This window comes from Oncorhynchus keta, chromosome 21, assembly GCF_023373465.1.
Source record: "Oncorhynchus keta strain PuntledgeMale-10-30-2019 chromosome 21, Oket_V2, whole genome shotgun sequence".
NCBI lineage: Eukaryota > Metazoa > Chordata > Actinopteri > Salmoniformes > Salmonidae > Oncorhynchus > Oncorhynchus keta.
Window position 1 is genome coordinate 56,181,065 of NC_068441.1, and position 14,231 is coordinate 56,195,295.

The 14,231-nt window shown below is 44.4% G+C and overlaps 1 protein-coding gene and 2 long non-coding RNA genes across 8 annotated transcripts in view; 1 reads left to right on the plus strand and 2 right to left on the minus strand.

The window, feature by feature from the left end:
- Positions 1-14,231, minus strand: part of LOC118377129 (pyruvate dehydrogenase E1 component subunit beta, mitochondrial) — a 34,971-nt gene that overhangs the window by 18,050 nt on the left and 2,690 nt on the right. The window contains exons 5-7 of the mRNA XM_052474397.1: positions 12,052-12,087; positions 11,495-11,648; positions 9,045-9,176 (exon numbers count right to left, since the gene is read on the minus strand). Of these exons, the coding sequence (XP_052330357.1) occupies positions 9,045-9,176; positions 11,495-11,648; positions 12,052-12,087 (322 nt within the window). The remainder of the gene's footprint in view (positions 1-9,044; positions 9,177-11,494; positions 11,649-12,051; positions 12,088-14,231) is intronic.
- LOC127910483 (uncharacterized) lies at positions 1,581-8,237 on the minus strand. 5 transcript variants are annotated; one of them, XR_008075022.1, is made up of 6 exons: positions 7,879-8,237; positions 7,177-7,239; positions 4,815-4,877; positions 4,451-4,633; positions 2,489-2,737; positions 1,591-1,681 (listed from the first exon to the last, which is right to left on the minus strand). It is a non-coding gene; the product is annotated as an uncharacterized LOC127910483 (long non-coding RNA). The 5 variants fall into 5 exon arrangements; XR_008075023.1 differs by lacking the exons at positions 7,177-7,239; positions 7,879-8,237 and adding an exon at positions 6,427-6,466; XR_008075024.1 differs by lacking the exons at positions 4,815-4,877; positions 7,879-8,237 and having other exon boundaries at positions 1,581-1,618; positions 7,177-7,251.
- LOC127910485 (uncharacterized) lies at positions 2,510-7,414 on the plus strand. Of its 2 annotated transcripts, none has more exons than XR_008075030.1 (5): positions 2,510-2,640; positions 5,332-5,457; positions 6,267-6,515; positions 6,703-6,765; positions 7,203-7,414. It is a non-coding gene; the product is annotated as an uncharacterized LOC127910485 (long non-coding RNA). The 2 variants fall into 2 exon arrangements; XR_008075031.1 differs by lacking the exon at positions 2,510-2,640 and adding an exon at positions 3,899-3,988.

A 14,231-nucleotide genomic window follows, 5' to 3' on the forward strand; every position in this document is an offset into this window, starting at 1 on the left:
CGTCCTCCCGGGGACCACCACCTCCTAGGGGCGTCCTCTATCCTTTTATTGGTTTATTTAGGTATGGACTGTTGACCGTAGTCCAGCGCTTAGCTACCAATGTTGTACACCATGGCTGATGAACTAAACTGTACTACAATGAGCGCAAAGTATTGGGACAGTGAAATGTTTATTTGTTCTGGCTCTGTACTTCACTTTGGATTTGAAATGATACACTGACTGAGGTTAAAGTACAGGCTGTCAGTTTTACATGAGGGCATTTTTGGTACATAGTACCCCCATTTAAAGGTGACCAAAAGTATTGGGACAGTCAGAAGGTAGTATTTGGTCCCATATTCCTAGCAGGCAATGACTACATCTGAGAGGTTAGCATGTCTTGTGTGTATTAACGTAGTCAGAAGGTAGTATTTGGTCCCATATTCCTAGCAGGCAACGACTACATCTGAGAGGTTAGCATGTCTTGTGTGTATTAACGTAGTCAGAAGGTAGTATTTGGTCCCATATTCCTAGCAGGCAACGACTACATCTGAGAGGTTAGCATGTCTTGTGTGTATTAACGTAGTCAGAAGGTAGTATTTGGTCCCATATTCCTAGCAGGCAACGACTACATCTGAGAGGTTAGCATGTCTTGTGTGTATTAACGTAGTCAGAAGGTAGTATTTGGTCCCATATTCCTAGCAGGCAACGACGACATCAAGCTGGTGATGCTACAAACCGGATGGATGAATTTGTGGTTTGTTTTGGTTGTGTTTCGGATTATTTTGTGCACAATAGAAATTAAATGGTAAATAATGTAGTGTGTCATTTTGGAGTCACTTTTACTATAAATATTTATAAAACGTTTCTACATTCTTCTAAACACTTCTACGGTTACAGATAATCCTGAATGAAGCATGAATAAATTATGACCCACCCTGCAAAAAATACTAACCTCCCCTGTTATTGTAATGTTGAGAGGATAGCATGTCTTGGGGGTATGATATAAAATGCTAACCTCCCCTGTTATTGTAATGGTGAGAGGTTAGCATGTTTTGGGTGTATGATATAAAATGCTAACCTCCCCTGTTATTGTAATGGTGAGAGGTTAGCATGTCTTGGGGGTATGATATAAAATGCAAACCTCCCCTGTTATTGTAATGGTGAGAGGTTAGCATGTCTTGGGGGTATGATATAAACTGCTAACCTCCCTGTTATTGTAATGGTGAGAGGTTAGCATGTCTTGGGGGTATGATGTAAACTGCTAACCTCCCCTGTTATTGTAATGGTGAGAGGTTAGCATGTCTTGGGGTATGATATAAACTGCTAACCTCCTCTGTTATTGTAATGGTGAGAGGTTAGCATGTCTTGGGGGTATGATATAAAATGCTAATCTCCCTGTTATTGTAATGGTGAGAGGTTAGCATGTCTTGGGGGTATGATATAAACTGCTAACCTCCCCTGTTATTGTAATGAGAGGTTAGCATGTCTTGGGGGTATGATATAAACTGCTAACCTTCTCTGTTATTGTAATGGTGAGAGGATAGCATGTCTTGGGGGTATGATATAAAATGCTAACCTCCTCTGTTATTGTAATGGTGAGAGGATAGCATGTCTTGGGGGTATGATATAAACTGCTAACCTCCTCTGTTATTGTAATGGTGAGAGGATAGCATGTCTTGGGGGTATGATATAAACTGCTAACCTCCTCTGTTATTGTAATGGTGAGAGGATAGCATGTCTTGGGGTATGATATAAACTGCTAACCTCTCCTGTTATTGTAATGGTGAGAGGTTAGCATGTCTTGGTGTATGATATAAAATGCTTACCTCCCCTCTGTTATTGTAATGGTGAGAGGTTAGCATGTCTTGGTGTATGATATAAACTGCTAACCTTCTCTGTTATTGTAATGGTGAGAGGATAGCATGTCTTGGGGGTATGATATAAACTGCTAACCTTCTCTGTTATTGTAATGAGAGAGTTAGCATGTCTTGGGGGTATGATATAAACTGCTAACCTCCTCTGTTATTGTAATGGTGAGAGGTTAGCATGTCTTGGGGTATGATATAAAATGCTAACCTCCCCTGTTATTGTAATGGTGAGAGGTTAGCATGTCTTGGGGTATGATATAAACTGCTAACCTCCCTGTTATTGTAATGAGAGAGTTAGCATGTCTTGGGGGTATGATATAAACTGCTAACATCCTCTGTTATTGTAATGGTGAGAGGATAGCATGTCTTGGGGGTATGATATAAACTGCTAAACTTCCCTGTTATTGTAATGGTGAGAGGTTAGCATGTCTTGGGGGTATGATATAAACTGCTAACCTCCCCTGTTATTGTAGTGGTGAGAGGTTAGCATGTCTTGGGGGTATGATATAAAATGCTAACCTCCTCTGTTATTGTAATGGTGAGAGGATAGCATGTCTTGGGGGTATGATATAAACTGCTAACCTCCCTGTTATTGTAATGAGAGGATAGCATGTCTTGGGGGTATGATATAAAATGCTAACCTCCTCTGTTATTGTAATGGTGAGAGGATAGCATGTCTTGGGGGTATGATATAAACTGCTAAACTTCCCTGTTATTGTAATGGTGAGAGGTTAGCATGTCTTGGGGGTATGATATAAACTGCTAAACTTCCCTGTTATTGTAATGGTGAGAGGTTAGCATGTCTTGGGGTATGAGATAAAATGCTAACCTCCCGTTATTGTAATGGTGAGAGGTTAGCATGTCTTGGGGGTATGAGATAAAATGCTGACCTCCCCTGTTATTGTAATGAGAGGTTAGCATGTCTTGGGGTATGATATAAACTGCTAACCTCCCTGTTATTGTAATGAGAGGTTAGCATGTCTTGGGGTATGATATAAAATGCTAACCTCCTCTGTTATTGTAATGGTGAGAGGTTAGCATGTCTTGGGGGTATGATATAAACTGCTAACCTCACCTGTTATTGTAATGAGAGGTTAGCATGTCTTGGGGTATGATATAAACTGCTAACCTCCTCTGTTATTGTAATGGTGAGAGGTTAGCATGTCTTGGGGTATGATATAAAATGCTGACCTCCCTGTTATTGTAATGGTGAGAGGTTAGCATGTCTTGGGGTATGATATAAACTGCTAACCTCCCCTGTTATTGTAATGAGAGGTTAGCATGTCTTGGGGTATGATATAAACTGCTAACCTCCCCTGTTATTGTAATGGTGAGAGGTTAGCATGTCTTGGGGTATGATATAAACTGCTAACCTTCTCTGTTATTGTAATGGTGAGAGGATAGCATGTCTTGGGGTATGATATAAACTGCTAACCTCCTGTTATTGTAATGGTGAGAGGTTAGCATGTCTTGGGGGTATGATATAAACTGCTAACCTCCCTGTTATTGTAATGGTGAGAGGTTAGCATGTCTTGGGGTATGATATAAACTGCTAACCTCCCCTGTTATTGTAATGGTGAGAGGTTAGCATGTCTTGGGGTATGATATAAACTGCTAACCTTCTCTGTTATTGTAATGGTGAGAGGATAGCATGTCTTGGGGGTATGATATAAACTGCTAACCTTCTCTGTTATTGTAATGGTGAGAGGTTAGCATGTCTTGGGGGTATGATATAAACTGCTAAACTTCCCTGTTATTGTAATGGTGAGAGGTTAGCATGTCTTGGGGTATGATATAAACTGCTAAACTTCCCTGTTATTGTAATGGTGAGAGGTTAGCATGTCTTGGGGTATGATATAAAATGCTAACCTCCCCTGTTATTGTAATGGTGAGAGGTTAGCATGTCTTGGGGTATGATATAAACTGCTAACCTCCCTGTTATTGTAATGAGAGGTTAGCATGTCTTGGGGGTATGATATAAACTGCTAACCTCCTCTGTTATTGTAATGGTGAGAGGATAGCATGTCTTGGGGTATGATATAAACTGCTAAACTTCCCTGTTATTGTAATGGTGAGAGGTTAGCATGTCTTGGGGGTATGATATAAACTGCTAAACTTCCCTGTTATTGTAATGGTGAGAGGTTAGCATGTCTTGGGGTATGAGATAAAATGCTAACCTCCCTGTTATTGTAATGGTGAGAGGTTAGCATGTCTTGGGGTATGAGATAAAATGCTGACCTCCCTGTTATTGTAATGAGAGGTTAGCATGTCTTGGGGGTATGATATAAACTGCTAACCTCCCCTGTTATTGTAATGAGAGGTTAGCATGTCTTGGGGTATGATATAAAATGCTAACCTCCTCTGTTATTGTAATGGTGAGAGGTTAGCATGTCTTGGGGGTATGATATAAACTGCTAACCTCACCTGTTATTGTAATGAGAGGTTAGCATGTCTTGGGGGTATGATATAAACTGCTAACCTCCTCTGTTATTGTAATGGTGAGAGGTTAGCATGTCTTGGGGTATGATATAAAATGCTGACCTCCCCTGTTATTGTAATGGTGAGAGGTTAGCATGTCTTGGGGTATGATATAAACTGCTAACCTCCCCTGTTATTGTAATGAGAGGTTAGCATGTCTTGGGGGTATGATATAAACTGCTAACCTCCCCTGTTATTGTAATGAGAGGTTAGCATGTCTTGGGGGTATGATATAAACTGCTAACCTTCTCTGTTATTGTAATGGTGAGAGGATAGCATGTCTTGGGGGTATGATATAAACTGCTAACCTTCTCTGTTATTGTAATGGTGAGAGGTTAGCATGTCTTGGGGTATGATATAAACTGCTAACCTCCCCTGTTATTGTAATGAGAGGTTAGCATGTCTTGGGGTATGATATAAACTGCTAACCTCCCCTGTTATTGTAATGAGAGGTTAGCATGTCTTGGGGGTATGATATAAACTGCTAACCTTCTCTGTTATTGTAATGGTGAGAGGATAGCATGTCTTGGGGGTATGATATAAACTGCTAACCTTCTCTGTTATTGTAATGGTGAGAGGTTAGCATGTCTTGGGGTATGATATAAACTGCTAACCTCCTCTGTTATTGTAATGGTGAGAGGTTAGTATGTCTTGGTGTATGATATAAAATGCTGACCTCCCTGTTATTGTAATGGTGAGAGGTTAGCATGTCTTGGGGGTATGATATAAACTGCTAACCTCCCTGTTATTGTAATGAGAGGTTAGCATGTCTTGGGGTATGATATAAACTGCTAACCTCCTCTGTTATTGTAATGGTGAGAGGATAGCATGTCTTGGGGGTATGATATAAACTGCTAAACTTCCCTGTTATTGTAATGGTGAGAGGTTAGCATGTCTTGGGGGTATGATATAAACTGCTAACCTCCCTGTTATTGTAATGGTGAGAGGTTAGCATGTCTTGGGGTATGATATAAACTGCTAACCTCCCCTGTTATTGTAATGAGAGGTTAGCATGTCTTGGGGGTATGATATAAAATGCTAACCTCCCCTGTTATTGTAATGGTGAGAGGTTAGCATGTCTTGGGGGTATGATATAAACTGCTAACCTCCTCTGTTATTGTAATGGTGAGAGGTTAGCATGTCTTGGGGGTATGATATAAACTGCTAACCTCCTCTGTTATTGTAATGGTGAGAGGTTAGCATGTCTTGGGGGTATGATATAAACTGCTAACCTCCTCTGTTATTGTAATGGTGAGAGGTTAGCATGTCTTGGGGGTATGATATAAAATGCTAACCTACCCTGTTATTGTAATGATGAGAGGTTAGCATGTCTTGGGGAGTATGATATAAAATGCTAACCTCCCTGTTATTGTAGTGGTGAGAGGTTAGCATGTCTTGGGGGTATGATATAAACTGCTAACCTCCTCTGTTATTGTAATGGTGAGAGGTTAGCATGTCTTGGTGTATGATATAAAATGCTGACCTCCCTGTTATTGTAATGGTGAGAGGATAGCATGTCTTGGGGGTATGAGATAAAATGCTAACCTCCCCTGTTATTGTAATGGTGAGAGGTAAGCATGTCTTGGGGGTATGATATAAACTGCTAACCTCCTCTGTTATTGTAATGGTGAGAGGATAGCATGTCTTGGGGGTATGATATAAACTGCTAACCTCCTCTGTTATTGTAATGGTGAGAGGATAGCATGTCTTGGGGGTATGATATAAACTGCAACCTCCCCTGTTATTGTAATGAGAGGATAGCATGTCTTGGGGATATTATATAAACTGCTAACCTCCCTGTTATTGTAATGGTGAGAGGTTAGCATGTCTTGGGGGTATGATATAAAATGCTAACCACCCCTGTTATTGTAATGAGAGGTTAGCATGTCTTGGGGGTATGATATAAAATGCTAACCTCGCCTGTTATTATAATGGTGAGAGGTTAGCATGTCTTGGGGGTATGATATAAACTGCTAACCTCCCCTGTTATTGTAATGGTGAGAGGTTAGCATGTCTTGGGGGTATGATATAAACTGCTAACCTCCCCTGTTATTGTAATGAGAGGTTAGCATGTCTTGGGGGTATGATATAAACTGCTAACCTTCTCTGTTATTGTAATGGTGAGAGGATAGCATGTCTTGGGGGTATGAGATAAAATGCTAACCTCCCCTGTTATTGTAATGGTGAGAGGTAAGCATGTCTTGGGGGTATGATATAAACTGCTAACCTCCTCTGTTATTGTAATGGTGAGAGGATAGTATGTCTTGGTGTATGATATAAAATGCTGACCTCCCCTGTTATTGTAATGGTGAGAGGTTAGCATGTCTTGGGGGTATGATATAAACTGCTAACCTCCCTGTTATTGTAATGGTGAGAGGTTAGCATGTCTTGGGGGTATGATATAAACTGCTAACCTCCCCTGTTATTGTAATGGTGAGAGGTTAGCATGTCTTGGGGGTATGATATAAAATGCTAACCTCCTCTGTTATTGTAATGGTGAGAGGATAGCATGTCTTGGGGGTATGATATAAAATGCTAACCTCCTCTGTTATTGTAATGGTGAGAGGATAGCATGTCTTGGGGGTATGATATAAACTGCTAAACTTCCCTGTTATTGTAATGGTGAGAGGTTAGCATGTCTTGGGGGTATGATATAAACTGCTAACCTCCCCTGTTATTGTAGTGGTGAGAGGTTAGCATGTCTTGGGGGTATGATATAAACTGCTAACCTCCCCTGTTATTGTAATGAGAGGTTAGCATGTCTTGGGGGTATGATATAAACTGCTAACCTCCCCTGTTATTGTAATGGTGAGAGGTTAGCATGTCTTGGGGTATGATATAAACTGCTAACCTTCTCTGTTATTGTAATGGTGAGAGGTTAGCATGTCTTGGGGGTATGATATAAACTGCTAACCTCCTCTGTTATTGTAATGGTGAGAGGTTAGCATGTCTTGGGGGTATGATATAAACTGCTAACCTCCTCTGTTATTGTAATGGTGAGAGGTTAGCATGTCTTGGGGGTATGATATAAAATGCTAACCTTCCCTGTTATTGTAATGATGAGAGGTTAGCATGTCTTGGGGGTATGATTAAAATGCTAACCTTCCCTGTTATTGTAATGAGAGGTTAGCATGTCTTGGGGGTATGATATAAAATGCTAACCTTCCCTGTTATTGTAATGAGAGGTTAGCATGTCTTGGGGTATGATATAAAAAATGCTAACCTCCCCTGTTATTGTAATGGTGAGAGGTTAGCATGTCTTGGGGAGTATGATATAAACTGCTAACCTCCCTGTTATTGTAATGGTGAGAGGTTAGCATGTCTTGGGGTATGATATAAAATGCTAACCTCCCCTGTTATTGTAATGGTGAGAGGTTAGCATGTCTTGGGGGTATGATATAAACTGCTAACCTCCCATGTCTGTTATTGTAATGTTATGAATGAGGTTAGCATGTCTTGGGGGTATGATATAAACTGCTAACCTGCTAACCTCCCCTGTTATTGTAATGGTGAGAGGATAGCATGTCTTGGGGGTATGATATAAACTGCTAACCTCCCCTGTTATTGTAATGGTGAGAGGTTAGCATGTCTTGGGGGTATGATATAAACTGCTAACCTCCTCTGTTATTGTAATGGTGAGAGGATAGCATGTCTTGGGGGTATGATATAAACTGCTAACCTCTCCTGTTATTGTAATGGTGAGAGGTTAGCATGTCTTGGGGGTATGATATAAACTGCTAACCTCCTCTGTTATTGTAATGGTGAGAGGTTAGCATGTCTTGGGGGTATGATATAAACTGCTAACCTCTCCTGTTATTGTAATGGTGAGAGGTTAGCATGTCTTGGGGTATGATATAAACTGCTAACCTCCCCTGTTATTGTAATGGTGAGAGGTTAGCATGTCTTGGGGGTATGATATAAACTGCTAACCCCCTGTTATTGTAATGGTGAGAGGTTAGCATGTCTGTATATATAAACTGTAATGTTATTGTAATGAGAGGGTTAGCATGTCTATGATATAAACTGCTAACCTCCCCTGTTATTGGTATGATATAAACTGCTAACCTCCTGTTATTGTAATGGTGAGAGGTTAGCTGTTATTGTAATGGTGAGAGGTTAGCATGTCTTGGGGGTTGGGGTATGATATAAACTGCTAACCTCCTCTGTTATTTTAATGGTGAGAGGTTAGCATGTCTTGGGGGTATGATATAAAATGCTAACCTTCCCTGTTATTGTAATGATGAGAGGTTAGCATGTCTTGGGGTATGAAATAAAATGCTAACCTTCCCTGTTATTGTAATGAGAGGTTAGCATGTCTTGGGGGTATGATATAAAATGCTAACCTTCCCTGTTATTGTAATGAGAGGTTAGCATGTCTTGGGGGTATGATATAAACTGCTAACCTCCCCTGTTATTGTAGTGGTGAGAGGTTAGCATGTCTTGGGGGTATGATATAAACTGCTAACCTCCCCTGTTATTGTAGTGGTGAGAGGTTAGCATGTATTGGGGGTATGATATTTGTGCGTTTGTAACTTTCTCACTCAGTGCTGGAGTACAGGGCCAAAACACAAAATGTGTCACTATCCCAATACTTTTGGAGCTCACTGTATCTCCAATACCTTTGAGGTAGCGAGGAAAGACAAAATGGACCCTAGTCCCCCAGAAGTAGTGCACTATATAGGGAATAGGGTGGCATTTAGGATGCAGGTTATTGCTCACCAGGGTTGTTGTCCCTGATAGCTGCTTTGAGGAGTCCTCTGGCGTCCTCAGAGTTCCAGGGACTGATTACTTTGAGGCCGGGGCAGTGGCCGTACCAGGCAGCGAAACACTGGGAGTGTTGGGCTGCCACGCCTGTAGACAAAGGAACAAACATTACAAAAATACCATTCTTTACCCAACGTCATTTCAACTATCCCAGAAAGGTAAAAGAACGCTAGTGTTTCCCCATGCTGACCCAAAAGAGATGCTAGTGTTTCCCCATGCTGATCCAAAGAACGCTAGTGTTTCCCCATGCTGACCCAAAGAGAGAGATGCTAGTGTTTCCCCATGCTGACCCAAAGAGAGAGATGCTAGTGTTTCCCCATGCTGACCCAAAGAGAGAGATGCTAGTGTTTCCCCATGCTGACCCAAAGAGAGAGATGCTAGTGTTTCCCCATGCTGACCCAAAGAGAGAGATGCTAGTGTTTCCCCATGCTGACCCAAAGAGAGAGATGCTAGTGTTTCCCCATGCTGACCCAAAGAGAGAGATGCTAGTGTTTCCCCATGCTGATCCAATGAGAGAGATGCTAGTGTTTCCCCATGCTGACCCAAAGGGAGAGATGCTAGTGTTTCTCCATGCTGACCCAAAGGGAGAGATGCTAGTGTTTCCCCATGCTGACCCAAAGAGAGAGATGCTAGTGTTTCCCCATGCTGATCTAAAGAGAGAGATGCTAGTGTTTCCCCATGCTGACCCAAAGAGAGAGATGCTAGTGTTTCCCCATGCTGACCCAAAGAGAGAGATGCTAGTGTTTCCCCATGCTGACCCAAAGAGAGAGATGCTAGTGTTTCCCCATGCTGACCCAAAGAGAGATGCTAGTGTTTCCCCATGCTGACCCAGAGGGAGAGATGCTAGTGTTTCCCCATGCTGACCCAAAGGGAGAGATGCTAGTGTTTCCCCATGCTGACCCAAAGAGAGAGATGCTAGTGTTTCCCCATGCTGACCCAAAGAGAGAGATGCTAGTGTTTCCCCATGCTGACCCAGAGAGATGCTAGTGTTTCCCCATGCTGACCCAAAGGGAGAGATGCTAGTGTTTCCCCATGCTGATCCAAAGGGAGAGATGATAGTGTTTCCCCATGCTGACCCAGAGAGAGATGCTAGTGTTTCCCCATGTTGACCCAAAGAGAGATGCTAGTGTTTCCCCATGCTGATCCAAAGGGAGAGATGCTAGTGTTTCCCCATGCTGATCCAAAGAGAGAGATGCTAGTGTTTCCCCATGCTGACCCAAAGAGAGAGATGCTAGTGTTTCCCCATGCTGATCCAGAGGGAGAGATGCTAGTGTTTCCCCATGCTGATCCAAAGAGAGATGCTAGTGTTTCCCCATGCTGATCCAAAGAGAGAGATGCTAGTGTTTCCCCATGCTGATCCAAAGAGAGAGATGCTAGTGTTTCCCCATGCTGATCTAAAGAGAGAGATGCTAGTGTTTCCCCATGCTGACCCAAAGGGAGAGATGCTAGTGTTTCCCCATGCTGACCCAAAGAGAGAGATGCTAGTGTTTCCCCATGCTGACCCAAAGAGAGAGATGCTAGTGTTTCCCCATGCTGACCCAAAGAGAGAGATGCTAGTGTTTCCCCATGCTGACCCAAAGAGAGAGATGCTAGTGTTTCCCCATGCTGACCCAAAGAGAGAGATGCTAGTGTTTCCCCATGCTGACCCAAAGAGAGAGATGCTAGTGTTTCCCCATGCTGATCCAAAGAGAGAGATGCTAGTGTTTCCCATGCTGATCCAAAGAGAGATGCTAGTGTTTCCCCATGCTGATCCAAAGGGAGAGATGCTAGTGTTTCCCCATGCTGACCCAGAGAGATGCTAGTGTTTCCCCATGCTGACCCAGAGAGAGATGCTAGTGTTTCCCCATGCTGACCCAGAGAGATGCTAGTGTTTCCCCATGCTGACCCAGAGAGATGCTAGTGTTTCCCCATGCTGACCCAGAGAGAGATGCTAGTGTTTCCCCATGCTGACCCAGAGAGAGATGCTAGTGTTTCCCCATGCTGACCCAGAGAGAGAAGCTAGTGTTTCCCCATGCTGACCCAGAGAGAGATGCTAGTGTTTCCCCATGCTGACCCAGAGAGAGAAGCTAGTGTTTCCCCATGCTGACCCAGAGAGAGATGCTAGTGTTTCCCCATGCTGACCCAGAGAGATGCTAGTGTTTCCCCATGCTGACCCAGAGAGAGATGCTAGTGTTTCCCCATGCTGACCCAGAGAGAGATGCTAGTGTTTCCCCATGCTGACCCAGAGAGAGAGATGCTAGTGTTTTTTCCTAAGACACTTGATTCAACGAAGCATTTCCCTTTTCAAAGCCTTTGTTTGTTAAACGGGTGTGTTCGTACGAGGGCAAAAAACTAAAAATGTGCACCCTTGAGTCCCAAGGACCAGGATTGGGGAAAACGACAGGCATAGTTGTTTGTTTATTTACCTGCAGAGGAGCCGTTGGGACCGCGGAACACAATGGGGACAGGCTGGGCTCCGGCTGACATGTAGTAGGTCTTAGCAGCGGAGTTGATCACCTGGTCGATGGCTTGCATGGAGAAATTCCAGGTCATGAACTCACAGATTGGCCTCAGCCCGGCCTGGAAACACAGGAGGAGAAGATGGTTGAGTCTAGTCCTATATTGTGTACTTTTTAGATCGTGCAATACTTCTGAGCAGAGCCTTATGGGCCCTATGTAGGGGGTAGGGTGCACTGTGTAGGACGTAGGGTGCCCTACGTAGAGGGTAGGGTGCCCTACGTAGAGGGTAGGGTGCCCTACGTAGAGGGTAGGGTGCCCTACGTAGAGGGTAGGGTGCCCTATGTAGAGGGTAGGGTGCCCTATGTAGAGGGTAGGGTGACATTTGGTATGCACCTAATGAGAAGTCTCATCTTCTTACCACATTCAAATTGGGTTGGTGAAGACATGCTTGTACAATGTTACTTTCTAAAGGAATAGGACATTTCCATGCATTCCATTATAATAACAATACTAATTGACTTACGAATGCCGCACCAACGGCAATGCCTGCAAAGCCCATCTGTAAGGGGAGAAAATGCATCCGTTACAACACGTTCTAGAGCCCATCACATTTAGGGCCGCAACACGTTCTAGAGCCCATCACATTTAGGGCCGCAACACGTTCTAGAGCCCATCACATTTAGGGCCGCAACACGTTCTAGAGCCCATCACATTTAGGGCCGCAACACCTTCTAGAGCCCATCACATTTAGGGCCGCTACACGTTCTAGAGCCCATCACATTTAGGGCCGCTACACGTTCTAGAGCCCATCACATTTAGGGCCGCAACACGTTCTAGAGCCCATCACATTTAGGGCCGCTACACGTTCTAGAGCCCATCACATTTAGGGCCGCTACACGTTCTAGAGCCCATCACATTTAGGGCCGCAACACGTTCTAGAGCCCATCACATTTAGGGCCGCTACACGTTCTAGAGCCCATCACATTTAGGGCCGCAACACGTTCTAGAGCCCATCACATTTAGGGCCGCAACACGTTCTAGAGCCCATCACATTTAGGGCCGCAACACGTTCTAGAGCCCATCACATTTAGGGCCGCTACACGTTCTAGAGCCCATCACATTTAGGGCCGCAACACGTTCTAGAGCCCATCACATTTAGGGCCGCAACACGTTCTAGAGCCCATCACATTTAGGGCCGCTACACGTTCTAGAGCCCATCACATTTAGGGCCGCAACACGTTCTAGAGCCCATTACATTTAGGGCCGCTACACGTTCTACAGCCCATCACATTTAGGGCCGCTACACGTTCTACAGCCCATCACATTTAGGCCGCAACACGTTCTAGAGCCCATCACATTTAGGGCCGCAACACGTTCTAGAGCCCATCACATTTAGGGCCGCAACACGTTCTAGAGCCCATCACATTTAGGGCCGCAACACGTTCTAGAGCCCATCACATTTAGGGCCGCAACACGTTCTAGAGCCCATCACATTTAGGGCCGCAACACGTTCTAGAGCCCATCACATTTAGGGCCGCAACACGTTCTAGAGCCCATCACATTTAGGGCCGCAACACGTTCTAGAGCCCATCACATTTAGGGCCGCTACACGTTCTAGAGCCCATCACATTTAGGGCCGCAACACGTTCTAGAGCCCATCACATTTAGGGCCGCAACACGTTCTAGAGCCCATCACATTTAGGGCCGCAACACGTTCTAGAGCCCATCACATTTAGGGCCGCAACACGTTCTAGAGCCCATCACATTTAGGGCCGCAACACGTTCTAGAGCCCATCACATTTAGGGCCGCAACACGTTCTAGAGCCCATCACATTTAGGGCCGCAACACGTTCTAGAGCCCATCACATTTAGGGCCGCAACACGTTCTAGAGCCCATCACATTTAGGGCCGCAACACGTTCTAGAGCCCATCACATTTAGGGCCGCAACACGTTCTAGAGCCCATCACATTTAGGGCCGCAACACGTTCTAGAGCCCATCACATTTAGGGCCGCAACACGTTCTAGAGCCCATCACATTTAGGGCCGCAACACGTTCTAGAGCCCATCACATTTAGGGCCGCAACACGTTCTAGAGCCCATCACATTTAGGGCCGCAACACGTTCTAGAGCCCATCACATTTAGGGCCGCAACACGTTCTAGAGCCCATCACATTTAGGGCCGCAACACGTTCTAGAGCCCATCACATTTAGGGCCGCAACACGTTCTAGAGCCCATCACATTTAGGGCCGCAACACGTTCTAGAGCCCATCACATTTAGGGCCGCTACACGTTCTAGAGCCCATCACATTTAGGGCCGCAACACGTTCTAGAGCCCATCACATTTAGGGCCGCTACACGTTCTAGAGCCCATCACATTTAGGGCCGCAACACGTTCTAGAGCCCATCACATTTAGGGCCGCAACACGTTCTAGAGCCCATCACATTTAGGGCCGCAACACGTTCTAGAGCCCATCACATTTAGGGCCGCTACACGTTCTAGAGCCCATCACATTTAGGGCCGCAACACGTTCTAGAGCCCATCACATTTAGGGCCGCTACACGTTCTAGAGCCCATCACATTTAGGGCCGCAACACGTTCTAGAGCCCATCACATTTAGGGCCGCAACACGTTCTAGAGCCCATCACATTTAGGGCCGCAACACGTTCTAGAGCCCATCACATTTAGGGCCGCAACACGTTC